The sequence below is a fragment of the Procambarus clarkii genome, chromosome 29 (genome assembly GCF_040958095.1).
Source record: "Procambarus clarkii isolate CNS0578487 chromosome 29, FALCON_Pclarkii_2.0, whole genome shotgun sequence".
Classification (NCBI taxonomy): Eukaryota; Metazoa; Arthropoda; class Malacostraca; order Decapoda; family Cambaridae; genus Procambarus; species Procambarus clarkii.
Window position 1 is genome coordinate 6,943,685 of NC_091178.1, and position 27,480 is coordinate 6,971,164.

General features: G+C 38.2%; 4 protein-coding genes across 5 annotated transcripts in view; 1 reads left to right on the top strand and 3 right to left on the bottom strand.

Annotated features, from left to right (window-relative positions):
* Positions 1-27,480, bottom strand: part of LOC138369779 (succinate dehydrogenase assembly factor 2, mitochondrial-like) — a 90,458-nt gene that overhangs the window by 5,543 nt on the left and 57,435 nt on the right. Inside the window, exon 2 of one of the 2 annotated variants that reach the window (XM_069333370.1) lies at positions 1,966-2,138. In XM_069333370.1, coding sequence (XP_069189471.1) covers positions 1,966-2,049 — 84 coding nt within the window. In that variant the 5' untranslated portion in view covers positions 2,050-2,138. Of the gene's footprint in view, positions 1-1,965; positions 2,218-27,480 lie in introns of those variants that run through there. The other variant, XM_069333369.1, reaches the window with a different exon arrangement.
* Positions 3,125-10,336, top strand: LOC123764992 (DDB1- and CUL4-associated factor 13). The gene is made up of 9 exons (XM_045753303.2): positions 3,125-3,314; positions 4,525-4,721; positions 5,072-5,269; positions 6,565-6,751; positions 6,862-7,006; positions 7,758-7,920; positions 8,362-8,508; positions 8,951-9,114; positions 10,114-10,336. Exons 1-9 carry the CDS (start codon positions 3,236-3,238, stop codon positions 10,244-10,246), a joined length of 1,413 nt encoding a protein of 470 aa, XP_045609259.1. The 5' UTR covers positions 3,125-3,235; the 3' UTR covers positions 10,247-10,336.
* LOC123764994 (Vitamin-K epoxide reductase) lies at positions 11,290-16,835 on the bottom strand. The gene is made up of 4 exons (XM_045753305.2): positions 16,721-16,835; positions 16,375-16,591; positions 14,357-14,466; positions 11,290-12,451 (listed from the first exon to the last, which is right to left on the bottom strand). Exons 2-4 carry the CDS (start codon positions 16,572-16,574, stop codon positions 12,237-12,239), a joined length of 525 nt encoding a protein of 174 aa, XP_045609261.1. The 5' UTR covers positions 16,575-16,591; positions 16,721-16,835; the 3' UTR covers positions 11,290-12,236.
* On the bottom strand, positions 23,541-26,532 carry LOC138369571 (microtubule-associated protein RP/EB family member 1-like). The gene is made up of 4 exons (XM_069332992.1): positions 26,290-26,532; positions 24,735-25,369; positions 23,975-24,672; positions 23,541-23,882 (listed from the first exon to the last, which is right to left on the bottom strand). Exons 1-4 carry the CDS (start codon positions 26,310-26,312, stop codon positions 23,541-23,543), a joined length of 1,698 nt encoding a protein of 565 aa, XP_069189093.1. The 5' UTR covers positions 26,313-26,532.

Below are 27,480 nucleotides of genomic sequence, written 5' to 3' on the forward strand. Positions count from 1 at the left end.
TTTATGACTTCATCAGTAAGCAATTACAAGAGTTTATTATCTTATGAATGAAAAACATCACAAGTTTTCTGTCCTACATGTGACTTGTTGAGCTTAAAGCTATTGCCTTTTGTGTGAGTTAAATTGGAGCTTTTAAACAAATGATCTGATAATACTGTATCTTCCAATTTACAAGATACAGTATTATCTAACTGATACAGTACAGTATACAGTACTTCCAACATCTTTACTGGTACTGTATGGGAAATGACATAGTTCTGGGATGATATTTGTTGTGCTGTGTTGAACTTTTTTTCACAACAGGTACAGTATATCCTTATGAAGGAAAGATCTCCATGTTTGGATATAGACCAGATGGGAGCACACAAGAAATTTCTACTGATGAATAACCATTTCCTCTTCCTTAAGCTCAAAGCTTTGTTTGATGATTACTAATGCTTGGTTGGCTTTTTTTTATTGTAGCCCTCTTCATGCTGAGCAACCTTCAATGCTCCTAGGTCCCTTTCTTTACCAATCTGCTGCATGACTGTGTTATTGGAATGGTAGTTATGATGTGTATTGTTATGCCCTATATGCAGTCATGCATTTCTCAAAACTGAAAAGCATTTGTCAGTCTTCTGACCATTTGTACATTTTATGTTACTCACTTTGCAAGGCTTCAATATCTTTTTGTTTCCCACTGTACTATAGAACTTTGTGTCATCTGTAAATTTTATGACTTGGTTTGTGTTTTTCTCATCTATGTTATGGAAGTATACTGTATTACAAAAAAGGGTTGGCCTCAAAATATAACCTTGCAGGGCTCCACTCACAAACATTTTCCAGCCAGACTCATTCCCATTTAAGACAATACTTTCCTTTCTCTTTTTTTTCAAACATGCTTTCAGTTTCTGTGTTAGTCTTTTATGTGGTATCAAAACATTAGAGAAGTTCATGTATACTACACCTAGTCTTGTTGTACCTGTTGCAACATAATTCAAATGTGTTTAAATTCCTTGTCAAATCTGGCCTTAAAGTTGTGAATAGAGGTCACTTTTGCAACTTCTTTGTGTTGTTGTTGTTGGTTTAGGGACGATGACAATCAAGGGATTGGATGAACCCTGGCATACCTTTTAAGGGTAAATCACAAAGCCTAATTGCTAAATGAACTTTGCCTGTTGGCAGAAACAAATGCGACTTGCAGCGAATAATCATACTGATGGGCTGATGATTAGGGAGCCCCAGGAGTCCCTCAGGAAGGGAAGCATCAACCCTACCCCACATAGGGTTTGCTACACTGGGTAGCAAAGCAAAAATTCGTTCCCCTCCTAAAATGCAAACAATCATCCAGTGGTCCTCAGCAGAGCAGAGCCATCCACCACATCTGAGGGCACACTGGGAGCCCACCAAGACCCGCAACTCCCAGCACCTCTCAGCCAAGCTGGTGCCAGACACTGTCTCTTTGCCAGAAGAACCAGCTACAAAAAGTTTAAAATGCTGTATATCAACTTTTCCGTGACCGCAGGCAATATGTGTGCCAGGCGAGGCAACAATCTGGACTATTGAATAGGTATGCCAGTGGGCAGTATCAAAACCCAATGGGTAAAAATCGTGAAACAGAATGTGATCTGGCAGCAGAGCAAGTGTCCAGACATCTGCTTGTCATCAAGGTTGAACCAGGAGTCCTCTTTCAGTGCATTCCTCTTATTGACCACCATATAGGGTATGAGTATTTCTTTACATTCTGCTACTTATTTGAATTTCCAGCTTCTACCTATGTTGTCTTGTCTTACCTTCTCTAAATTTAAAGAGTTTGTTCTAGGCAAAGTTGTCTACCCCCCCCTCAGTATCTCGTAAACTGTGATCATATCCCTTGTTTTTTCTCCTTTAGGGATGTGAGATTTAGTTCCCTTAACTTATCTTGCTTTGCCTTCTCTTCTGGCACTAGATGTTAAAAGGTCCATAGTCAAACTATAATGGACTTACCACAGCAGGCCCCAGCAGACTCCTGTGACAGAGAGACAACAGACTTCTGTGGCAGAGAGGCAGTAGAGCGAGCTTCTCCATCATTCCTCACCACACAACACTATCGTAAAGCAAACAGTAACTCCTAGTTATGCTTTCTTAACTGTAACTGGAATGGTTGGCCTATGTTGTTGTTGTTATTGGGATAGCAGCAGCTATAGCACAGGGCCGTCGTACACACTCCGTTCCCGTCTCTTTGTAAAATAAAATTCGAGCCTGGATGCTATACGTCACTTCTCGGCGGAAAGACTAAAAAAAAATATTATATAAGAAAACATAACTGTCGTATGTTTATTTTGCTTATTTATAGCATTTATTTTTGCCTAGCATGTTGGGGTCGTTTCGGACACCACTTAGCTGACGGCTATTTATTTATTTATTTATTTATATATATTCAAGGAGGTACAATGGGTTTGTACGTAACATCGGTGTTCTTACATTCTTGAAAAACCACAAACACGCATAGTGTTTCGGGCTATTAAAACCTTAATTAATATAACTCGTAATGTACCCTAACAATGTTTTCAGCATATTGTATCTCATGCGTGTATAAAACATCTACATAACAACGAATAAACAACTTTAACTTATATAAAATGCATATGGAGGGGCCTCGGTGGTACAGTTTGTTAACTGTTATCTGGACACGGGATGGGTATGGGGTGCATAATAAAGAAAGAAATTGAATTGGAGAGTGTCAGTATTTCGACCTCCATACTTGCCTAAAGTATATACACACACAGGCTTCCTGTCCCCTACAAAACGAATTATTATTATTATTATTATTATTATTTATTTTTATTATTATTATTATTATTATTATTATTATTATTATTATTATTAGTATTATTATTATTATTATTATTATTATTATTATTATTATTATTATCATTACCAATAAAATTACTTTGAACGAAAATAGTATACGAAATGTAATGTTTTTACTCTGAAATCCGCTGTTCGAACCGTTGCCCGATTCTCATCTCGATCTGATTCCATTGATATTTTTATTACATATAGTTACAAAGAAACAAATTATTATATAGCTTAAGCTATTTTTTAACAAATAATAGAATTTTAGTTATGTAATATACATATACAGCATATAAATAAGGACAAAGTCATTGGGGACGCTCAGGGATCCGGAAACCTCTCATTATGAGACACGTGTTGCAAGTTTGTTGTCAAACTTGACGATTAAATATATAATTGTGTACGTAAATTAAACAACATGTCGATAAAAAGCATCAAAGTTCTATCTAGAAACCCGGATCACCATCTTAGGGAGACTAAGAATGATATCCATAAAGGTAAGCAGTGATACACTAGCCCTTAGACTACAACTCTGGCCCCCTTAAGTTACCACTCTGGTCCCCTTAGGCTACCACTCTGGCCCCCCCCCCTAGGCCATCACTTTGGCCCCTAGGTCACAACTCAACTCTGCCCCCTAGGTCACCACTCTGGCCCCTTAGGCCACCACTCTGACCCCTTAGGCCACCACTCTGACCCCCATAGGCTTCCACTCTTCCCCCTCCCCCCCCTAGGTCACCATCAACCATAGGATACCCTACACATCACCTCTAAACCATCCTAACCCATACAGATTAAACCTAATCTAACCTAGCAAGCAACCAATATATATATATATATATATATATATATATATACACAAATATATATTTATGTTTATTTTCGTGATATACACACATATATATACATATATACACAAAAACTATATTTCTAGGTATGAGAATTATGTATCATTCAGTTATGCTAGATTAGGTAAAATTAGGTTAGGTTAAGATTGGCTAAACTTGGTTATCTCAGGTTAGCCCAGCCGGGATTGTTCTAAACTCCCAATCGAGAATCCTGGGTTTGAATCCTGGGCAAGATAGAAATGGTTAGTTAGTCTTGCTATCACCTAATACCCCTGTTCACCTAGTAGTAAATAGGTACCCAGGAGTTAGCCAACTTTTTTTTTTTTTTTTGCATCCTGGGGAAGGTCAGTAATTCAATCTTCTGGGAGGGGGAACCTTGATATAAGTCAAACTGGCTGCCTTATTGGATGTAATTATTTAAAACAACTACTGTATTTGCAAACCATTTCATGTACAAAATTGCCTGTATAAAGATACTAAACCCCAAGACAGTACAATACAGTGGTATATGACCAAATTGTATATGTTTTTAATTTAATAATTACTGTATATCATTAAATTAACCTAGCCTAGCCTAGCTTAACTTAATCGTATACATCCTAATTTATGGTAACTAAATACAGTATATGGTTTGGACAATTAGAAAATAATCTTTGTTGAAATGCTTGTCTATGATTTGACCTTACCCCATAAATAGGCATGTCTAGCCTACCTATGTATTCGCTGATACAAGATACAGTACACACAAACTTGTATATTCATTAGCTAATAAAGCAGATAAGCATTTCTTGTAAATGTTCATCAAGAGCTCTAATTACAATGTAGTTTAGTACAGTATTTATATATTTTGCTTATATTTTAGTGCAGAGAAACTACGATCCAGATCTCCATCCTTTTGAGGCAGTACGAGAATACAAGTTGGCCTTAAATGCTGTCAAACTAGAGAGGGTGTTTGCCAAGCCTTTTATTGGAAGTCTCGTGCATTCTGAAGGAGTGTCTGCCATATGCCGTCACCCAAGTAGACTGTCCTGTGTGTTCACAGGAACAGTTGAAGGGGAGGTGAGTAAGGCTCTGGCTTCTGTTATTTAATGCTTAGTACTGTATACTAAATACTTCATTCAATTGAAATGCAGACATAAATTGTAACTGCCTTTTCAAGTATTTTGAGTGAAAATATGTATGGAAAAGTATGCTCTGCTGTTTGCACTAGTTAAAATATAAAAAATATTTGGAATAAAAGTTAAAAATTAACCAACTTTGCAACATAATTTTGGTTGCAGCAAGAAGAGTCAGTTAAAGTGGGCATATGCTGTACAGTACTCTGTACTGTTGTTATATAAGACAAAACAATAATAATTTATGTTTACTTTCACCTGAAGATAAAATAATAATTTATATTTATTTTGCAGTTGAAGTTATGGGACATTACCCACAAAAAATGTGAATGGACCATTCAGGCTCACAATGGTCAGTTATGGGCAATTACAGCAGCTCCTGATGGGGCTTCATTCTTTTCTGTTGGGAATGACAAGACCATAAAGCGGTGGTCCCTGCAACGGGCTCAGGAAGAGAATGAAGATCTACCGATAGATACTTGGCTGTGTGATGTAAGTACATAAGGCATATTTACCCTCATCCTGGTTTTTATTTTTGCATACTGCACTTACTCCTATTCTGGTCATCTTTATCTTAATCTTTGGTGCCATTTCAATAAGTGCAACTTTCTTGTTCACTGTTTAAATTTTTGCACTTGCATTCCTCTCTGTATCTGGCTTTTGTAGTACTGTATATGTTCTTGCTAAGGTTATCTTCAGCCTTCACACATATTCTTGCTTCTTTTTTTTTGCAAGTGCCATAACATCACATACATGGCTGGTTTACTGGCATAGAGACCTTTTAATAAATATATAAAGTTCTTGCTCACTGAAATATCTATGCTTTATTCTACATACATATTTTCCCTTATTCCCTTATTAATTATGAAAATGTTTAGTGGAATACATTATTAAAATATTAGTAGATTATAATTAACCTTAAGTGCTCATAAAGTTTTTCATTGTTTATGCCCTCATATTTGTGCATGTAATTTCATCCTCTTGATGTTTCATCTATTGCCTGCATTAGGTTGCAAAATCTTGTGATTTTTGTGATGGGAATTTATCCTATGACCTTCAACTCATTTTCCACATGGAAGTCAATGAACCCTTTCCTGCTTATTCTTCAACCAAAGTTCACTATGTCAGCCACTTCAACATTTGTGTTTATGAATCTGCTGAAATTGTGGACACATTCAATCCACAATTTGTTTCAAATGGCATTCACAATGCTACTCCTCAGTTTCTTCCACACATTTGTTTTTATTTGAATAGGTTTCAGAATTTCTGAACTGATGGTATGTGTGAACCATCTGTAATTTTATTATAGGGAGCACAAAGTGCTGACAGTGATGTAGAGAAATACTGTACTTGAGATACAGCAGTTTGGCAATACAACAGCAAACATGCTTATTACAACTTGCATACAGCTGAATTAGACATTGTGAATGCCTGGATAAACAATTCCAAAAGCTGTGCACTTAGACCTTGCATGTTAAAAACAAATTTGCATTTCTTTGAATTTTTGTACTAGGAATTTGTGTAGATGAGGGCTAAGGTTACTGTAATATAAATTTAGATGTTCACTGTAGGGATTCACACAGGAGGTAATGAATATTTCTTTAACAGCTCTTTATTGATTGCTATATATGTGTTAAGTTATTTCTTTTTGGTTGTTCTCTTTTGTAATAGAAATAATGTAGTGAAAATATTTAGTTATTAACATATTTGCTAATACAAGCAGCAGAGCTTTTCATCAGCTTCCATCATTTTACATCTCATGAGAATTTTTGCCTTCACTCTTTCAGTCAATCATCACAGGCATCACCCACCACAGATACAAAAATGAGTTCATCACATGTGGTGAGCGGGTGTTGTTATGGGATGCTAGCACCAAAGCCCCTAAGTTCTCCTATGACTGGAGTACCAGTGGGGATCGCAATGATGCCAGTGTCGTATCTGTCAAGTTCAACCCTGTTGAAACTGACCTCTTTGGTAACTTTTCTTTAAGTTTGTTTCTACTGGTAAATCAAAATTAGTATTGGATATAAGCATATAGTTGCACATTTAATTATTATACATATTTTGTGATTTATTGTTTTCAGCTTCCAGTGACCATGCAAATAACATTGTTTTGTACGACACCCGAGCTAAAGAGGTGAAGAAATTAAAGATGACTATGCGTGTCAATGCCTTGGCTTGGAACCCCATGGAGGCATTCATATTGACAGCAGCCAGTGAAGATTATAAGTAAGTAAAGTGTTAATTAAAAATATATATATATTTATGATTAAAGTGAATGCAAAAATTCATGATTTGGCAGCTGAGCTAATTATCATCTGTACCCCTAATTACCCTTTTCATATAGTGAGGACTGCAATATATGAAAGGACTGATATTGTACTCTGTTCCATGTACATTATTATGATTGAACACCATTTCATGTAAATTGCAACTTCACATCAGTCATATTCAAATAAACTTATTGGTTCTTAGTCCCTAAACTGACTGCCAACGGGATCTCCAGACCCTCAAAATTTATGATAAAATTTAAATATGAATGTGTACTGTATTATAAAATGTAAATGATTATGTATTTACTGTATATATGTAATATTTGTTATTTCTGTATAATGTAATATTTATACTGTATATGTTCATACCAATATATGTATATTTGTATACATATATTGTATACAGTACATACAAATTAACACAAATACAAATTTGATTGCACTGTAGTAGCATTTTGAATTGACGGCTGTGTGGTTTCTCTTATTTGGTCATTTAGCAAACAAATTTCTCTCATTTTCTTATTTTAAATTGTATTATCATGCCTACTATTTAATCCATTTCATATATCATTATAATGGTAAATGACATACCGGTAATATTAATGTCTGTAGGTCTAATGTTAGACCTACAGACCTCTGTATAATTATGTCTGCTGTAGGTCACTTGATTTAATATTACTGTACTCATTCATCTACTGTATTTCCAGTGTCTACTCATTCGATATCAGAAACATGAATAAACAGAACAGAGTTATCAATATTCATGAGGGTCATACGTCTGCTGTCATTGATCTTGACTATGCCCCAACTGGCCGAGAATTCTGTACAGGAAGCTACGACAAATCCATCAGAATTTTTAAGACAGATGAAGTAAGTGAATATAATGTAAGGGATTTGGGGAACTGTAGCACTCACTTGCTTCCTTAATCCTGCACTAGTACCCCAGGGTATTTGCTCGCCCCATCACAAAAATGGGTGTTGGAAGGATTTTTCTCGACTCTTGGCATATTTCTGTACAACCTGTGGACGTTATTTAATTTAATAATTTTCACTGAATACATTTTCCAAGTGCAACCTCACTTGGTTGCTTTCACAAGTTAGATTTGACTGTATCCAAGTACTGTACATGGATCCACAGAATTCTCTAGCATCCCTGCAGGGTTATACAAGTTTGAGAGGGGAACATATTTAGAATGAGCATCTATGCTCCTTTTGATAAAAAATAAAATCCAATATAACACATTATGATAATGTAAATTTATATCACTTATTACAAATTTACTAATTGTCTTGTGATTTAATTTTCTACAGGGAAGAAGTCATGATGTTTACCATACAAAGAGAATGTTTAAAGTGAACTGTGTTCTCTGGTCAGGAGATAACAAATACATTCTCTCTGGCTCCTCTGATCACAATGTTCGTGTGTGGAAAGCTAAATCAAATGAGAAGATGGGTATTGTAAGTGTTCCAAAATATACACATTTTCAGTTAATGCTTAAATCACTTTTAAAGGAAAATTATTTATTTTTGTTTCATAATTTACATGTCACACAAGATACTTTCATTTCTCTTCAAATTAATGGACAGTACAGTTCTTACCTATCAGTGACTATGGGAATGATGTCTTGTTCTTTATGCTTCATCTCGCATTTTTACTTGATGTCGTTGAAAAAATGTTGATGTATTCAATTATTCTGATATTAATATTAGCCTATTCTGTGATGTATTTACTTTTATGCTTGATAATGAACTTACCAATTAAAATATTTTTTGAGTGTGCAAAAATAAACAAAATTTTTGCAGGGCCAAATAAAAAAATGACATTTCAGATTACTTTCAGTTTACAAAAGTTGTACAATACAGTATTTTATTTATTTTTATTTATTGTGATACCAAACAGATGAGAGCCAGAGAACGTTCTGCCATCAATTATGCAGAAGAGCTCAAGAGAAAGTATGGTCACTTCCCAGAAATGCGTAGAATATTACGGCATAGACATTTGCCCAAACACATCTACCATGCCAAACAGGAACATCGTATTATGAAGGACAGCCGAGCCAGGAAGTATGTCTATTGTATTATTCAAGTAATAGTTATGTAAAAATTTAACTGAAATTAACTAATGAAAAACTTCATTCACCTGGGCTCTAGGAGACTCGAACCACAGACCCCACGCATGTGAGGCAGAGGCGCTCTCCACTCAGCTGTGAACAGTCTTAATAAGGAAAGATTCCAGACACAACTACTGCTGCTATTCTGGAATTTTTAACTTTTCCTGACTACTACTGAAGCTCAGAGGAATTAGTGATCCACGCCCTCGTCATATAAATTGTTAATGACGCGGGCGAGGGTCACTAATTCCTCTGAGCTTCAGTAGTAGTCGGGGAAAGTTGAAAATTCCAGCATAGCAGCAGTAGTTGCTTCTTGAATCTTTCCTTATTAAGACTACTCACAGCTGAGTAGAAAGCGCCTCTGCCTCACACGCATGGGATCCGCAATTTGAGTCTCCTAGAGCCCAGGTGAATGGTATGTTTATTTCTACGGAAGTGTGGTTGACAAATTAAAAAATATTAAACAGTAATCAGCATATGAGAAAATTTATGCTAATATCCATCATAATTTGGTCACCAACCATTATGTGGTTTAATATTTTTTATACAACAAAGCTTTCCTGTGAAAATATTTTTTTTTTTTTATTATACTTTTTACTAAATTTCAGATTCACTCTTGCTCCTTTGTACCTGTACTGTAAAAGAAATATTAGAAAATGAGTTCCTCATAAAGCTCAATACTGTACTTTTAATCTTGTTATACTTCACTTGTGTTTGATTTTGAAAGTTGTTCTTCACCCACTGCCCAGCATTATATAAGGCTTTCCCTAGTATAATGCTGCCTGATCAGCCAGGCTATCGCTGCTTGCAGCCGATTAGCCGTCACAATGTGACTGATCCTGCATTCAATGTGTTGATTGTATAGATACTTGTATTGAGCACAGAGCGTATGGTACAAAGTTGCTCTCTAGGTGATTAATCATTACTCAATTATTGTATATAATTTTTTCAGGGAGGCTAATCTTCGAAGACACTCAAAGCCTGGCGCAGTTCCTTATGTACCCGCAAGACAGAAGGCTGTGGTGGGTTTGCAGGATGATGAAGCTGACATGCCAAGCACTTCTCATGCCGACAGTGATGAATAAATTGTGTAATTATTGTTGTTATATATTAGAGACAGTGTTAAGGTGTACTATATTATTATATAATAAACGCATACAAAATAAATGGTGAACCATGTTAGTTTTTCTATCCATAGATGTGTGCAGACATGAGCAGCACACTATCCCATACTGAAGTTTGTGGTGGTATAAAAGACATCAGATTGTACTGGTCTTTTTAAATTTGAGATAGAAGAAAAACCTAAACAACAATAACTATTACTAATCAACTGCAAAGGCCAGCAAAATTTTCACTTATTTAATATCTATACTGTATAGATTTTGGATGCTTCATACTTAAAATTTTAATATGGAAAGAATGCTCACATGCGCTTCTAATAAAGAAGCGCATGTGAGCAGTACTCATAATAGGCAGCAGCTATATATTTATTACATTACAGTAAGTAATTATCAAAGGTATCCAAGCTGGGAAGATATATTACAGTACAATAATAGACTATTGAATTCAGTGTTCTCAACAATGACAGCATCTAAAATGAGATATGGTTTATGAGATTTGCTGTTAATTTTTACTGTAATTTGTGAGGCAGCTTATTTTTATGGTACAGTACTGCCATAGCTGGTCATTGCTTTGGCAATGTTTACAAAATCCTCCTCTTTTTCTAATGTTGTTAGTGAGTTTTAACCTGTTCCCATAGCTCAGTTCTATTGTCAGGTGCATAAATCTCAAAAGATCAATATTCTTGTACTTCACAAAGCGTGTAATATTCTGACAGTGGAGGAGGAGGAGGAGGGCTGTGTTAGGAAAATAACATTTGTGTGACAGTGGAAGAGGGTTGGTGAGAGGATATACATAAGTGATATAGTAGTGCTGGAGACTGTTAAAATTTACACATGAAAATTAGGCCTGTCAATGTTCTAGTCATGTGTGATAGCAGTGCTGGAGGCTACAGCATGTTAGGAAGCCAAAGGTGTGGAAGCGGTGTACTCATGCCAGAATATGTGATAATTAAGTGCATGTTTTGCATTACCCTATGAGCTAAGTTAGGAATTTTAGAGGATACAAAAAGGGATTGTGTGTTTTATTAATATTTAACCAATAATATATTCATCTTTAAAGCAAATAAAGTAATATTTTTTTGTCTCGGTAGAATTATTAAAAAACAAAAATTATGGCAACCTACCAAGATTGCCATCCTAATACTGTACACAACATGGATGAAAATTAAACTTGTAACAATTTGAAATGTTCATAATTATTTAACAGAGAAAGATATTTATAACCTGACACTGACTACTTGCTTCATAATATTCAACTTAATAGCTCATACATTTTGGGTCAAGTTCATAATTTTTAGACTAAAAAATAACTAACACAAGTTTTAATATTTTGAAATGCATTTTTACATATATTGCAATTTTAGCTTAATACTGATTATTTATACAGTATTAACATTCTTACACCATACCATAGATTTAGCAGAAATAAAACACACATTGATCACAACCTAAGTAAATCAGTCTTATATTTATAATGGTAAAGAAAAGATTTAATTACATGAGCACTGTATTTGTACCATATTATTATGGAAAGATTTTTACTCATTTGTACTAGTGTTGCTTTGTATTAGGCTCTATGTAACCAAACATCATATTGGTTCTTGGTAAGAACCAGGGAATAGACTGACCTTCTAATGCCAATGTATTTGGAATGCACGGCAGTATACAAAAATGTTCTTGATCAAAGTAATTAGAGCAACATAAATTATGAAACTGCAAACATGTAAGCCATATGTGAATTATTGTGTACTTAATTCACATTATATCAGGCTAATTAGGACTTCCATCTCAGCATATTGAATTACAATACCTGTTTATTATGTAACACAACAAAGTACATAAAGATATCATATGCATGGATAAGAAATCAAGAAGTACTTTATGAAATAAGCTGGATTAAATGACGCTGCTGAATCTCAGAATTTCATTTCTTACCTCTGACTAAAATAGAGAGTTATTTGGTTTTGATTTTTGAAAGTCTCTGGAGAGCAGAAACACGCATGAATGCCAAGGTAGTCAGGAGGATATTAACGATGTACGTGCTGACACAAACAACACAAAAGTCCTTTAGCACAAAGTACAGAAGATAAGCCAGGTAAGCACTCATCAGGTTAGATAAACTGATGACAGTCCGTTGCACCTTTGCTACTTTCAGGCTCTTGGTTTCTCCTAATAGAAGAAAAATTATGTACTGTAAATACATTAATTAAAATCACCTTACTTCTTACTATTTTTAGATAACGTAAAAATATTCATAAACAATTTGAGCCTTGACAGTGTTATGGAGGGGGTGGGGATTTTTGTCTTAATTGCTATAATAATAATGATTGCAACTCCCTTTTGTCTAAATATTAAATTACACAAAAAATTAATAAATCAAAGTTAATAAATGACTCCTCTACTTTATGTGATTAAGTTTACAGAAAGGTAATATAATGTACTGTACTTGATAATCACACAGAATAGGGGAACACAGGGTAAATTTATAACTCAGGAAAGCAAGGACTAAATGAAGATAGTCAGGTCTAAATGAGATAAATCACTGGAGAACAAAACAATGGAATAACTTAGGATAAACTGTATAATGACTAGGCACAGGGGAACAGGGATAACTGCTGTAACCTAGATGAACTATAGTACTGTAAGCAGAAAGTTTGATAAATTGACTGCAAGAACATTAAATTTTATATATTAAAATGAATATACATTGAATTTCTCTCTCTCTCTCTCTCTGTTGTGATTGAACTAACCCCTGAACGGCAACACACCTTGCAAATTGCTGACTATAGCTTACACCTCCAGTGACTGGTGCTGACCCAACTGGTCTATTGTCTTTTTCAAACCACATGCTTAACAGTTTTACGTCTCCAAATCCCCTCTTCCTCTCTTACAACCTCTCTCTTCCTTTATTTCTCTATCTAATAATACAAATCCAGTAGAGTGTTACAACATAAAGTTACATGGAAGCTATTTTATGAGTTATTATGGGATGTAATGATGTTAAATATGCAGTTGCCTAGATATGTAGTCAAGAGATACAAAATAAGTTAGCAAGTAAAGAAATGGTTGGTCAGCACTGGTATGTAAACTAGACATGGTTTGGTCATAGCTGATCAAGGGAGGTATACCCAGCTCCTATGCCAGCCATATCCCACAATACCTGTGCAAACAATATAGTTTATTCTTTAATATATTCTTTAAAACAAAATTTAAAGGAGGAAGAGGATTATAGGAGGAAGGAGGAAGGAAGGAAGGAAGGAAGGAAGGAAGGAAGGAAGGAAGGAAGGAAGGAAGGAAGGAAGGAAGGAAGGAAGGAAGGAAGGAAGGAAGGAAGGAAGGAAGGAAGGAAGGAAGGAAGGAAGGAAGGAAGGAAGGAAGGAAAGAAGGAAGGAAGGAAGGAAGGAAGGAAGGAAGGAAGGAAGGAAGGAAGGAAGGAAGGAAGGAAGGAAGGAAGGAAGGAAGGAAGGAAGGAAGGAAGGGAGGAGGAAGAAGAATGAGGAGGAGGAGGAGGAGGAGGAGGAGGAGGAGGAAGGAAGAGGGAGGGAGGGAGAGAGGGGGAGGAGACAGCAGTGTGTGTGTGGTGTATGTGTTAAGAGTCCTGGCCAGAGTGAGACAACTGGGCACTGTTTCATTACTAGTCATCAGTGCACTCACTAGTGCAGTGATGACTAGTATATAACTGAATAATCATACTACTGTGGTACTAATACAGTACTACACCTAAACCACCACTTCCCCATTTAAATTGAATGAAAGAAAAAGTAAACATTTAAAAAATTATCTATTATAGTGGTATGCAGATTAATAAAGGCCAAATATGGCTGTGTCCCACTCTATGGAATGTCTTCTTATATTTCCTAAGTATTAAATCAAGAGGAAAAAATCATTGTTAAATACAGTACAATAAATTACAATGTTTATTCAAAAGAATGTGTACAAAGAACACAGGAATAATGAATAAATTGTAGAGACAGGAGTTATACAATCAATGATTGGAAAGGGAAAAAAAAGCTGCTAGAGAACGAAGAACATTTGCTTAATTTCGAACATTAAACTCGTCCATCTTTAACTCACCAAGAACAATAATAAGAGAGTAGAAGATGATCCCTGGGATGCTATTAGGTTGGTTCATTATATGGTCATCGCCTAAGAGCTCTCCAATTATACCAAATCCCCGACCATACCTGTTGGCAAATATAAATTAATTAAACATAAGTTTAATGCAACACAAACAATTTTTACCATTATAACTGATAAATACAGATGCGCTTTAGGAATGGCAAAGAAATAACTGCATTCTGCACACTATTACTCTGAATATTATCCCTTTGTACTTGCTTGCTGGTGAAGATATATATACTATAGGATTAGTTCCGACTCACTGAGTAGAGGACATTGTTCTCTTCTCCTACTACTATCTTAATCACATGACATCTCTTTATCTTAAGCTTTGAATTTATGTTTTGAAATAAGTTTCTCAACTCCTTTAGTTTATTGATCAATTTTTTGTCATTTTTTTGCCATTTCACTGAAATGTCAGCTTCAACTCTTCAATTCAATACAGGGTCTTGTAGTATAGTTGTCTTTGTTCTCGACTCACAATCAGGTATCCTGGGTGCCATTCTCAGGAAGGACAGAAATGGTTGGGCGTATTTCCTTTCACCTAATGCATCTATTCACCTAGCAGTTAAAAGATACCCAGGAGTTAGGCAACTGTTGTGGGGCTGCATCCTGGGGAGGGTCAATAGAGTCATCTTGGGGGAATATCGATACAAGCTTAAAGTGTATACATGTACCTACTTAAGCACAGACTTATCCCCAACAAAACAAATTTTTATATTAATAATAAAGTTGCATCCACAAACTTTGTTTTGCATTTAATATTAATGTTATTTCAAGTATTTGTATTGCATAAGTGTAATACTGTATAGACAATATTATAGTATTTTATCTGAATTAAAGGTCATACAAAATACAGTACCTAATTTTAATTTATATTGAGATAAAGTATTGATATTCTTCTAGTCTAATAATTGGTAGTACAGTACTTTTTATGATATAAACCTATAGATTTTATGTATGAATACCAGTATTCATTCACAACTGTTATAGTGTTTGAATTTCTCCCTAGCTGTAGGACTGTATTGGTGTAAACTTGTTCTTCACTGTGAGGATGCCTCATGGTTCACATACATCATTTAAAAATGTCTCCTTTCAATATCAAATCAGTATAAGGTATAACAGCAAATCCTGCTCAACTTTATTCTGTTCTAACAAACATAAAACTGTCTGACCTAATACTGTAATGCATTTCCTCTGCAGAAACAACCCAAAACCATTGGCACCATGTTGGTGAAAGTAGCATTTGATGCTAGGATCACTTCAAAAAAATATCTAGTGAGTATAGGAAAAATAGAGTTATCAAAATGCTAATTGCTTTCTTCACTGATGCTTTCTTTTCAGTTTTTAGTGGGCAAATGCACACTTAGGAGGTTGAATTAAACTAGGTTAGTTTAGCAGTCCTCGTAGTGCAATGGTAAAACACTCGCCCAGTGCTTCGGGAGCAATTTGGCCTGGGTTCATATCCTGGCCAAAGAGGACTGATTAGGTGCCAGTCCTTAGCTGTATGCCTCTGTTCACCCAGCAGTAAATGGGTACCTGGTTGTTAAACGATTTGACGGTCGTATTCAGGAGAAAATTAGGATTAAGGACCTGATCGAAACGCTATGCGTGCTAGTTGCTTTACAAGAATGTAAAACTCTTGTATATATAAATAAAATAAAATAAAAATAAATAAAATTTAGGTTTTGTTAGGTTAGGTTGAGTTAGGCAGTCTGTTTTCATAGTAAATAGTGTTTTGGTACAGTTATGTTGGTCTAGCTTGTAATAATTCATCAACTTGATAAACAAAATATAAAACAGTGAAGCAAACAGTTATTTTCTTACAGAACAGTGATGGCATCATGAACATGTGTCAAAAAAATGTTGCAGTGGGTAATTGTCAGTGGGAAATGTTAAGCTGATATGGATACAGTATAAGACTTAATCTTAAAGCAAGTTAAACAATATAATTGCCGGTGAGTGAAACCTACTTAGAGGTGAAGACCTTGGAGCAGGAGATGGAGGGGCTGATGTCACACATAGCTTGGTAAGCCGCGTCACTCTCCTTCATAACTTCCACATACAGAGCGTACAGGGAGAGACCAATACCAATAAAGGCAAGAAGCATCATGGCGAGACGTATCTTGCGGTAGTTCCCCACCACGGCCTGGCGCCCCTTGTGGTCCACCATGATTGTCTGAGCAGCACCTGTTGCCCACACCGACACATATACCCTTACTGAATTATTATACAACCTACTTCATACGTTCATTTTTATTGTTATATTGTATTTGGTATTTGAAATTTAGACAAAATACAGTATACATATATACTCACCAATTTACAGAGGAAATTATTTTAATATTTCACAGTAAAACAACGTTTTCTTCTGTCACAGGTGAGTGACGACCTGCTCCATTGAGTAAGCGACGTCAACACCACAGAGCTTTTATTAATAGAGTGGGTTAACATTGATAGCGAATAAATTGGTAGGTAATGTTTGGACGCCATATTAGAACACCAATAATATTAATTTTATTTTATTTTGTTATATTTATTTAAAGATACATTGGGGGTTAAGAGAGTACATAGAAATGATGTTGATTTTACATTCTTGTAAAGCCACTAGCACGCATAGCGTTTTGCGCTATTAGAGATCCAGGAGAAGGGAACTATCAGGGAGGGAAAGCGCCAAGCCATTACAACTATATAACACTTGGAAGGGGTCAGGATAAGGCACGGGAGACATCTCCCGTCATGCAGGGTGCACTCGCACCTCCAAAGACCTCCAGTATCAGCTCTTGATACTGGTAATGACTCAAAAGTGCCACCACTTACGGGCTATTCATGCCCGTGCCACCTTTTGGGTGGCTTAATCTTCATCAATCAATCATCAGGATAAGGATTTGGGATGGGACGGGGAGGGAAAGGAATGGTGCCCAACTACTTGTGGACGGTCGGGGATTGAACGCCGGCCTGCATTAAGCAATTAAGCTCTACCATCCAGCCCAAGTGGTTGGAGTTTACCTGAATTTACCTGAGGACCACCATTTCTCTAGGACTCCTGCTTTAACCCTAACGACGAGCGGACGCGGCCGCCGGATCACGTTCTGTTTCCCGCTTTTGGATTTTGATACTGCCGTTTAGCGTTCGTAATTAACTGTCCGGATTGTTGCGACGCCTGGCGCACATATCGTCTGCTGTCACAGGATAGTTTATAAATTTTGAACGTTTTTTGGCTGGTTCTTCGGGCAGGGAGAGTCTGGCACCGGCTTGGCTGAGAGGTGCTGGGAGTTGGTGGGTCTTGGTGGGCTCCCTGTGTGCCCTCAGCCGTCGTGGGCGGCCGGCTCTGCTGGGGATCACTGGATGACTTTTTGCGTTTGAGAAGGGGGCCGAGTTTTTGCTTTCTCTGTGTGGGGGCGGCCGGTGCTTACCTCTCCGAGGGTCTCCTGGGGCGCCCATCAGTATGTTTTTTCGCTCCGAGGCGCACTACATTGCAAAGGCGAGTACATTAGTTTCACCGCCGAATGTACATGAATGTCACCGCCGATAGGTGACATTCATTTTGCCATTAGGCTTCACGATTAACCCTTCATGGGTACGTCGGGACGCATAAGATTGTCGCCGCTCTGAAGTCAACAACTGCTATTTATCTAGTGGCCTCGACAGGGACAGGAAGCTGATAGCTTGTCAATGCTGCCCTCATTTTTCCTGATGACTTTTTCCAGCTAGATTTTGAATTGCAGTATATGGACTTTACACTGACATACACTGCTGTTCAATTTTGGTGGGTATAGGCGGTTCTAATAATCCTAAGGGCCATAATCAGTGACCACGATGGGAACAGGAACCCGGCGGCTTGTCAAAGGTTCCCTTCTCCAAAAAGAATTATAGACGCAAATGCGGTAACAAAAGACAATTTTAATTTATTATATTTGTCACATGAGTTTAGTAATTATATATGGTCTCTCATTCATTCGGGTGATATTTGCTTTATCCATATATCATTACATGCGGTTATTAGAAACCAATGTTATGATTTCCCGTTGTTGGGGAGAGATACTTGGAAGCTGTATAATTAGGTTTATCAAGGTACGGCCAATGCTCCCCAGAATATGTAACCCACAACAGAGGTGGGTAATGTTTACCTTTATAACCCACAACAGTTCACCAGCTCGACTTGGTTATACAAATTTAGTGCTAGGTGAACAGAAGCATTAGGATTAAGGAAACGTATACAAACCAATCAAACTCGGTCGCTTTCCTTTCTGAGCTGACGGCTAAACAATAATACTGTAGTCATATTTCATGTTATCACTAATATAAACAGACCATCTATATACAAAAATTTGTATATACATCTTATTCTATATTTTCATCCGTTTGTTTTCGTAATTTGCCATTTAATATTATATACTTGCAAAAGTATCACCAATGTGTGGAAAAAAACAGCTTTATATATATAAGTCGTGTGATATATTACATATAAGATCAATTTCGTTTCTTAAATACTACCACATATTCATGTTCATAATACTTCTTAAAGAAGCTTATAATGCATAAATGTATAGTTTAAAAAACTATAGCAGTTGTAAGTTAATTCAATTTCTTTATTATGCACCCCATACCCATCCCGCGGGCGGTGGTGGAAAGGGTTACAGAGGCACATAAGGGGGTTCAGGAACTGAACCCCCACAGTTCATTTAGCTAAGCAAGTGACAGTCCAATATGGCACCGATATGCCATCAGCCATATCTGGCGACACTACACCCCACAAGTGGCGGTGTGTGGCGGACCAGACGGGCGTCAGGGCACTCTGCAAGAGCTACAAGAATTTTGCCCCAAGAGTCTAACACTTATATGCTGTGCTTACTATATTAACCTGCAATGTTAAATGGGATTCTTGTATTGTGATTTGTGTATTTGTACTCACTGCATTTGTGCGCCCTTGAGGGACTTGAAGTAGAGAGGGGTAGAAATAGCCTAAGCTACTCTATCCCTTTGATATGTATTTTTTTCTTGTCTCAATAAACATACTTGAACTTGAACTCTACTCTACACCCTCACCTCTGTAAGTGCATTGTTTATTACTTGGTCACAACTGAAAGTGCATCAACTTGTTCATAAGTTGTATTTAAATAATTTGTATGCAATAAAACTCATGATTCAATCAACTAAATGTGTTGTAGGAAAATAACGTACAGTAAATGATTCAACCTTCAGTGATATGGTTATTTGTTGCTCGAGCAACAGTTCATTTCAGTAATTTATAATGATTTAAATCTTAAAAGGAATTACTTTAAAACTAATAATATTAAATAGTAATAATGTTGAAGGTATATACAAAATAAAGATTAGTTTTAATACAAGTCCTACTTCCTAACTATAATACAACAATATATATTGTACTGTACATGAGTTTGGTTAATAAGACCAATGACAGTGAACAGTATTATGTGTACTGTCAGAACGTGCCATCAGTGGGCGGAGGAGCCTGGCACTAGTCCGGAGACAATTGTTGCAAAAATCTAATAAACCAAGTCTAATGCCTAAATGCAGATTTAGATCTTGGGTGGGGGGGGGGGGCGGGGGCCAGAAATTGAAATTGAAATTGAAATAAGTTTATTGAGGTAAAAATACACACAAAGGGATGAGGTAGCTCAAGCTATTCTCACCCCGTTCAGTACAACGTGTTAGTACATACATAGACACACATCACAAACAATAAACCTGGCCAGAGGCACTTCAAGTTCGAGTGGGGGGGGGGGCCCTCAACATAGAAATTCAATTACAAGTAGAAAGTGAACTACAATGGTGATAAACCGTACATGTTCCAGAAAATGTTAGGTTCCGAAGAAGACACTTGTCTGATTTTATTTGTTTTTCAGTTTTATTTACTAAGAATAACGTTGACTACAAGTAGCAATGCAGCACTCTACGATATCTACAAAAAGTCTTTCTTTCTACAATTACATTCGGATGGAATTTTGGCGCCGTCTCTTTTTATTTTCTGACGCCCACACACAGTTTTAATTGTTTTAATAATAAAATAAATAAATTTTACAATTATTATATTTGTTCTAAAGGAAGTTTTTTTTTTTTTGGGGGGGGGGGGGGGGGAATGAAAGAGATCTGGCAGGGGGTGGGGGGGGGAGGTTGGGTAGCTGGCGTAATTGTACCCTTATACATCCGGCCCTGTTTATACCTCGCTGCTGGCTTCTTAATTGCTTTGATACAATTATATATATATATATATATATATATATATATATATATATATATATATATATATATATATATATATATATATTTATATAGATTTTCCAATGTTTTGTGTCGTTTGACTTTCCTGGCTTGGTGCCTTCTTTTGATAATTACTGACTTGTGTCGTTTTATGGTTTTACCTTCATAACCCAGAGTTTGGACCAAGTGCCTTGCTTTACCATGAGCAGTTCTTCACTTATTGCGCCACTAACCTATTAAAGGTATAGGTTAAGTAATAATTGTAATTACGAAGCAAGAAGATGCTTATCTTAACATACTAAGAAGGTTAGGTAAGGTCAGTGTTTTCTATGAAGCTTTTAAAGGTAAACTAGTATGTTTAGTATGTCACATATGCACGTATTCAATAAGTCAATATTGACTGTAAGAAAGTGCGAGAACGGGTTGTAGAAAGACATAGTTGCATTGGAAAAAGTTCAACATTGGGCAACAAAAATAATTCCAGAACTAAGTCAACTCCTTCCAGGAACGGTTGAAGGCCACGAAGCTATCACTACAAACCAGGCGTGACGGCGCTGATCTCATCAACACTTTTCAATACTGAACAATTTAGAGGATGTTGATTCAGACAACTTCAAAATGTCAGATGTAGCACAAACAAGGAACAGCAGCTTCAAGCTCAACAAGCCACAATGCAGGACAGAAAACAGGCATTTTTTTTACCATAGGGTTATAAACAAATGTAACCTCCTACACCCCCCCCCCCCCGAAGCCGTAAATGCCAAAAATTTTGAATTTTCAAATCCAGGTATAAAAAACATCCAGGCAAATGGGGGGGGAGCCTTAGACAAGCTGCGAACTTCCTGCTCTCGCCGAAGCCACTAGAGTTAGTGACCCTCAGGTAAATTCAGGATAGTTAATATAGTATAACTTGTATAATAATAAACAGGTACGCGTTGGCAGAGTTGTCTTAAATGTTATTAAAAGTTTTTATATAAGAAGTAGTGCATGTGCAGGAGTTAATGGTGTAATGGCTTGATATCAATATCGGTGTTCGGCAGGTTGTTCAATTGAAATTGAAATTGAAACAAGTTCATTGAGGTAAAATACACACAAAGGGATGAGGTAGCTCAAGCTATTCTCACCCCGTTCAGTACATCGTGTTAATACATACATAGACACATGTTGTTTAATTTATACATGGATTTCAATTTATACATATACATGGTCATGAGGGAAGACAAAGTAAAATATTAAAGGTTTGAATATGACGTTATGATAGAGGTGATTAAAGTATGTCAGATTTGATGTATGCAAATATTGCAGTTCTGTTAACAAACAATAAGATAGATTTATGCGAGTTAGTTGACTTTTTTCATGACGTGTGTGTGAGAGATTCCTAAATGTGAATGTAGACAAAAATCAAGTTATGGTGGAAGGGAAAGATAATTATGTGAAATTATAGTAAATGGTGGAGTAGGCTGTGACTGACAAAATACGAAATTGAAAGAAATATAATAACAAATAATGAGGAAAATAAATAAGGAAATAAGTGGAATGAGTCAAGTACAACTGTGGCATGAACGTGACAAATCATGATTAGTGCAGTATAAATGGGACACTCTAGGAAGCATGTGTGGTAGTTAGGAAACTACGTAGAGAATGAAGTGACAATTTTATGAGAAGATATGGGCTGAAAAAAGATGTAAAATAGCAATATTGAAGAAAGTGTACTATGGTGGGTTTGGTTATATTGAACGAATGGATGATGGTAGAATATGGTGAGGGTAGTGATTTCAGTGGAATGTGAGGGTAGGTAGGAGAGGATATGAGTGAGTGAGGAAGCAGGGAGTGAGTGAGTGAGGAAGTAGCGAGTGATGGAGGAAGCAGGGAGTGAGTGAGTGAGGAAGTAGCGAGTGATGGAGGAAGCAGGGAGTGAGTGAGAGCATCACCAGGGCCGTGATGTGGAGTATGGTTAAGGAACATAGTCTGTGAAGAGGGAGCGAGTGTTTTGTTTACATATAAACGTTGATAGTAGCACTGTACACCTAGTCTTATGAAGTGGTTGAGTGCTATTCTGGAGGACTTGCTGGAGTGTGGTGTTGCTTGTTTACCCGTGATGCTATGTACTGGGTAATATATTGTTAATGTCTAAGTGAATTTTTAAAATATCTTTAAATTATTTTTCCTAAAATACTTCCGTTTTTGTCCGGGGTGAGGATTTCTTCCACTAACGTGGGAAGCGGAGAAATATTTTTGTAAGAGACTTATACCTTCGTTACCACCAAGACAGTGGTGGGTGTCGCTCCTTCAAGATGTTGAAAGTTGTATCGGGGTGTAGCCGTTTAGCCATCGGAGTGTATCCGACGGTGAGATAACGATAAAACTGGTTCTTTTTTTATTAAGGTGATATTGTGGTCATAGCAATAAGCAACCTCGAGCGTAAGATAATTGGTCAGAGCGGCTACACTTGGATATTTATTACTCGAATACAGTCATTGCGATGAAGTCACACATCTTTTTGTACTGGTTGTAGAGTTGCTTGTAGCCCGCATTGCCCTGCTCCAGCCTCCTGCCGACGTTGACCACGCCCCGACGAACTCTCGCCAACTGCTCTACCTCACTCTTCAGCTCCCTTCTGGTAAGGTGGTCGTCATCGACGGCCCTGCGCCTCCTGCTTAACACCCGACATGCCTCGTTCCCCTCCAGCTGTCTCCTGACAATGTGATGAACATTGGGGTTCCTGCGAAGGGCGTCCTCCCCTCCCAGGGCCTCTACTGTCGCTCCGTAGTCTTTCCAGATTGCTCAGTTGTTCCTTTCCCTCTACTGTTAGTTTGATCAGACTTGGTGAGATCATTGTATGTTTGAGACAAGCTTGAGATTACTGTGCTCGGCGAGTTTGCTTGGATGTCTAAATCAGTAGATGTTTGGTTCCTCAAGCTGAAGCCGGGATCCCACTTGTTAGGGACGTGGTTTTCAGACCATTCACTTTGTTTCCTGCAGAAGGTGAGAGCGAGGTCGGGCTTGTGAGGTGTTGAGTATCACCTTGTGTGGATTCTGTATCTTCCGTAAGTGTTATTGCGTGGCTGATTCCTTCGGTGCCAGAATAACTTTCCTCTGCAGTCTTATCTTCCCCTTTACCTTCCCACTCTTCCTCAGTCTGGATGAAGTCGTGGTAGGTTTCCAGTAATTCCTCAAGTTCCTCCTCCGTGATTACCTCTGACTCGTAATGGTGTGTGGCGTCGCTGGAGGGAGGAGCTGAACTGTTTGTTGCTCCCTGCCACGAGTTATCACCAGAGATCAAAGTATAGTCGATAGTTGACATAGTGTTTTCTTCGATGCTTGTTTCTTCGTCGTACTCATGTTTACCCGTTGACTCTTCTGTTTCTTCACTTGCCTTTCCACAGTTCCAGGATCACTGAGATGTTGGAGCTGTTCCTCAGTTAACACAATCACTGTCTCGCTTCTGGGCACATACCCGTCGCCAAGTAAGTACGGCGTCTGCCTCCCGTCGCCAGACACTTTCTGAGAACCAAGGTGCTCTTCAGCGTTCTTCGCCGCCTCTGTCACCGCGAGCGTCCCTGCACCGCCCATTTCATCGTCTGTGACCGCGAGTGTTTCAGGGGATGTGTTTCGGGCGTCTCTAGCGAGCACCGGCAGAGAGTCATGGTCTTTGCTCGAACTGAAGGGGGTCAAGGCACTGGTTTCGTTGCCAAGAAGGTACATGAATACCATCTCTTCATCACTGTCCATCGGGAAGTCGCGGTTGTCATTTTCCTCGTCGTCGTGGTCTTGGTTGTCGTCGTCATCATCGTCTCCGTCCCAGTAACTTTGGATGTATCCGTCGTACTCATTTTCATCATTATTATCTTCAGACTCATCATGCTCCTCGTCATCGTCACTCTCTTCCTGGTCATCATCACTCTCTTCCTGGTCATCATCATCATCATCACCATCACCACTGTACAGGGCATTGTCACCCTCATCACCTGTGTCATCAGCATCAGTGTCATCACCCTCGTCATCTTCATACTCGTATTCCTCTTCATGGTCGAGTTCAGCATCGTCTAAATCAATATATTCAGCGTCATCGTCCGTTTCACCTTCGTCGTCATTGTCATATGTAGACTTCCAGTCACTTTCACCACCACCATCTTCCCTTTGACACTGCCCTCATCATCGCCTCTACCAGAGACACCATTTGGCGGTGTTTTCTCCGTCAGGTTACCACCGCTTCCACCTACACTAGGCAGTTTCTTAAGGCGTTTACTTGGGTCTTCCAGTTGTTGGGACGCTTTTGACAAACGGGACCCGGGCGTCTTGGCTGAGTTCTCATCTCCGTCAGGTGTTGCTGTAGTTGTATGGTAAGGAAGGTTGGTATCCGTGGACGGTGGGTCACTAGCGGCTGGAAGGTTGGTAACCGTGGATGGTGGGTCACTAGCGGCTGGAAGGTTCGTATCCGTGGATGGTGGGTCACTAGCGGCTGGAAGGTTGGTATCCGTGGATGGTGGGTCACTAGCGGCTGGAAGGTTGGTAACCGTGGATGGTGGGTCACTAGCGGCTGGAAGGTTGGTATCCGTGGATGGTGGGTCACTAGCGGCTGGGAGGTTGGTATCCGTGGATGGTGGGTCACTAGCGACAGGAAGTGCGGTGTCCGTGGATGGTGGGTCATTAATATCAACAGAAGTCCTGGGCATAAAAGGTTTTAAAGCATCGTCGGGCACCCTGGCGCATGATACCAAGCCCAGAAAGCCCAAGAGCAGCCTGCAAGGAAGACAGAGTTCTGGGTAAATATCCTCTAAATACTTGTAAAGTCTGCAACTGAACAAGGTGGAATGTAATTCAACAAACGTATATCATGGTAGAGGGCCTCCAGGAAAAGGACATAATGGTAGTTTTGGTAATAATTGTAAAGATCTTTACCCGGGTTACGGCTGTGTGAAACCTGTTTAGTTTAACTCAATTATTATACAGCCCAATACCCCCTTTCTGTGAGCAATAGTGCACCTCAGACCCATCCCGTGAGCGGCAGTGGACCCCATACCCATCCTGTGAGCGGTAGTGGACCCCAAACATTAGTGGACCCCATACCCATCCTGTGAGCGATAGTAGACCCCAAACATTAGTGGACCCCCATACCCATCCTGAGATGCAACAGAAAATATACAGGTCAAAAATTGCGTTCAGGTACTGAACCCCAAAATTCGTTTAGCTAAGCAAGTTACAGCACTGACGAACTAGTTCCATAGTTTGTAAACACAAATAAATCAACAGTGTCTTCATAGTTTCTTCACTACACCGAGTAGTTCCGGCGCCACAAGATATCTTCTCATAAGCGTTCTGTAAGTATTTGTAATCTCAAGTGTAGTGTGATGCCTGGTAGTCCTGAGACGTGGAGTCCAGCCCCCACTGGGTAGTGGTGCCCTGGGAGACACACAATCCAGCCCCCTTTCCCCCTGGGTACTACATAATACCGTCCTTTATATTATCCAATAAAATTGATTCATGGCAAAGTATATTTTGGGTAAATTGATAAGAAATATATTGTTTACTAAATGGTTACTTAACTGACATGAACCTATGAAGTCATGAAATGTTATTTCTTTCTTTTTATAAGAATGTTGACAGTGGTGAGTACTGGCGAGGTACTCACCGCTGTCAACAGTGTTGAGTACTGTACTTACCGTGTGTGGAGGAGCGGGTACATGTCGCAGTGTGCGGAGGCTGCTCCCTACTGTCGCCCTCCTCTTCCCTCTGTGACCTGCTCCAGCGCGGCCCTGAGCCATATACCTCACCGCATTTCCCTCTCACTTTTGTATTATTATGAGTAAAGCTGGAACAATTAGCCGTCGCTCAACAGGATTTGCTGTGTTATTTTCCTTTGTGACGACCAGACTATGGCGCGTGGAGCGGAAGTGAGGCGCGGAGTTGCGACCCGCGCCACACGCGCCTCGCGTCACTTCCGTGTCATCAACCAAAATAGATGAAAGTAATATATTTAGCAATCCGTAGGTTTGGAGCGGCACTTACGGGCTATTCATGCCCGTGCCACCTCTTGGGTGGCTTAATCTTTATCAATCTTTGGAGCGGCAGATCCTGGCACTATCCTGTTTCAGTGTTCACGTGATGATGTTTTAAAGTGATACAACTGGATTCTTACGAGTCAAGGAAGTCAAATTAAGATGGGATTTAAAGGGGGAGAATAAAGAGCATTTTATCTTAGTTTTGTAAAAATAATACATCTACAGGGCTTAATTAGTTTCATAAATATTGTCATGACAAAACTTGTGACTTGTGTAGCATTATGAGTGATGAAGAGACACTGCAAGAAGGTAGGCCTATAGACCTATGAGGTTGTGAGGGGGGGGGCGGCGGACCACACCACTCACACCAAGAGTTCACACAGAACTCTTGTTTAGCAAGCAAAGGTTCCTCTTGTTTACTCTCAGAAATATTCGTTGACAATTGTTCATGTTTATATATGAGACTTGTATTACCGTGACCAGCAGTGTGTCCATGTGTCCTCAACACCGTGGACACATAGGTAATGTCCCCGGAGCTCTCTCTCTCCTCTCAATAGTAACCTTAGGATCAGAGAAACAAACAAAAATGTTTCCAAATTTGATAAAATATATTATTATTAACATCTACAATTTTTTGTCATTACCTACAAAATTAAATATAGTTATTTTCACGAAAAAAGCCACTGACGATACATTTATTTTAAAAGTTAATACAGACCTATCACATATAAATTATATATATTTGTATATATTTTTCAGTTGATCCAAATCCAGGAACTGTTGATCTCTCTCTCTCTCTCCGCGACGGAGTTGTGTAGAACGAGTATATTAATTAATCACTTGTTAAAAAAA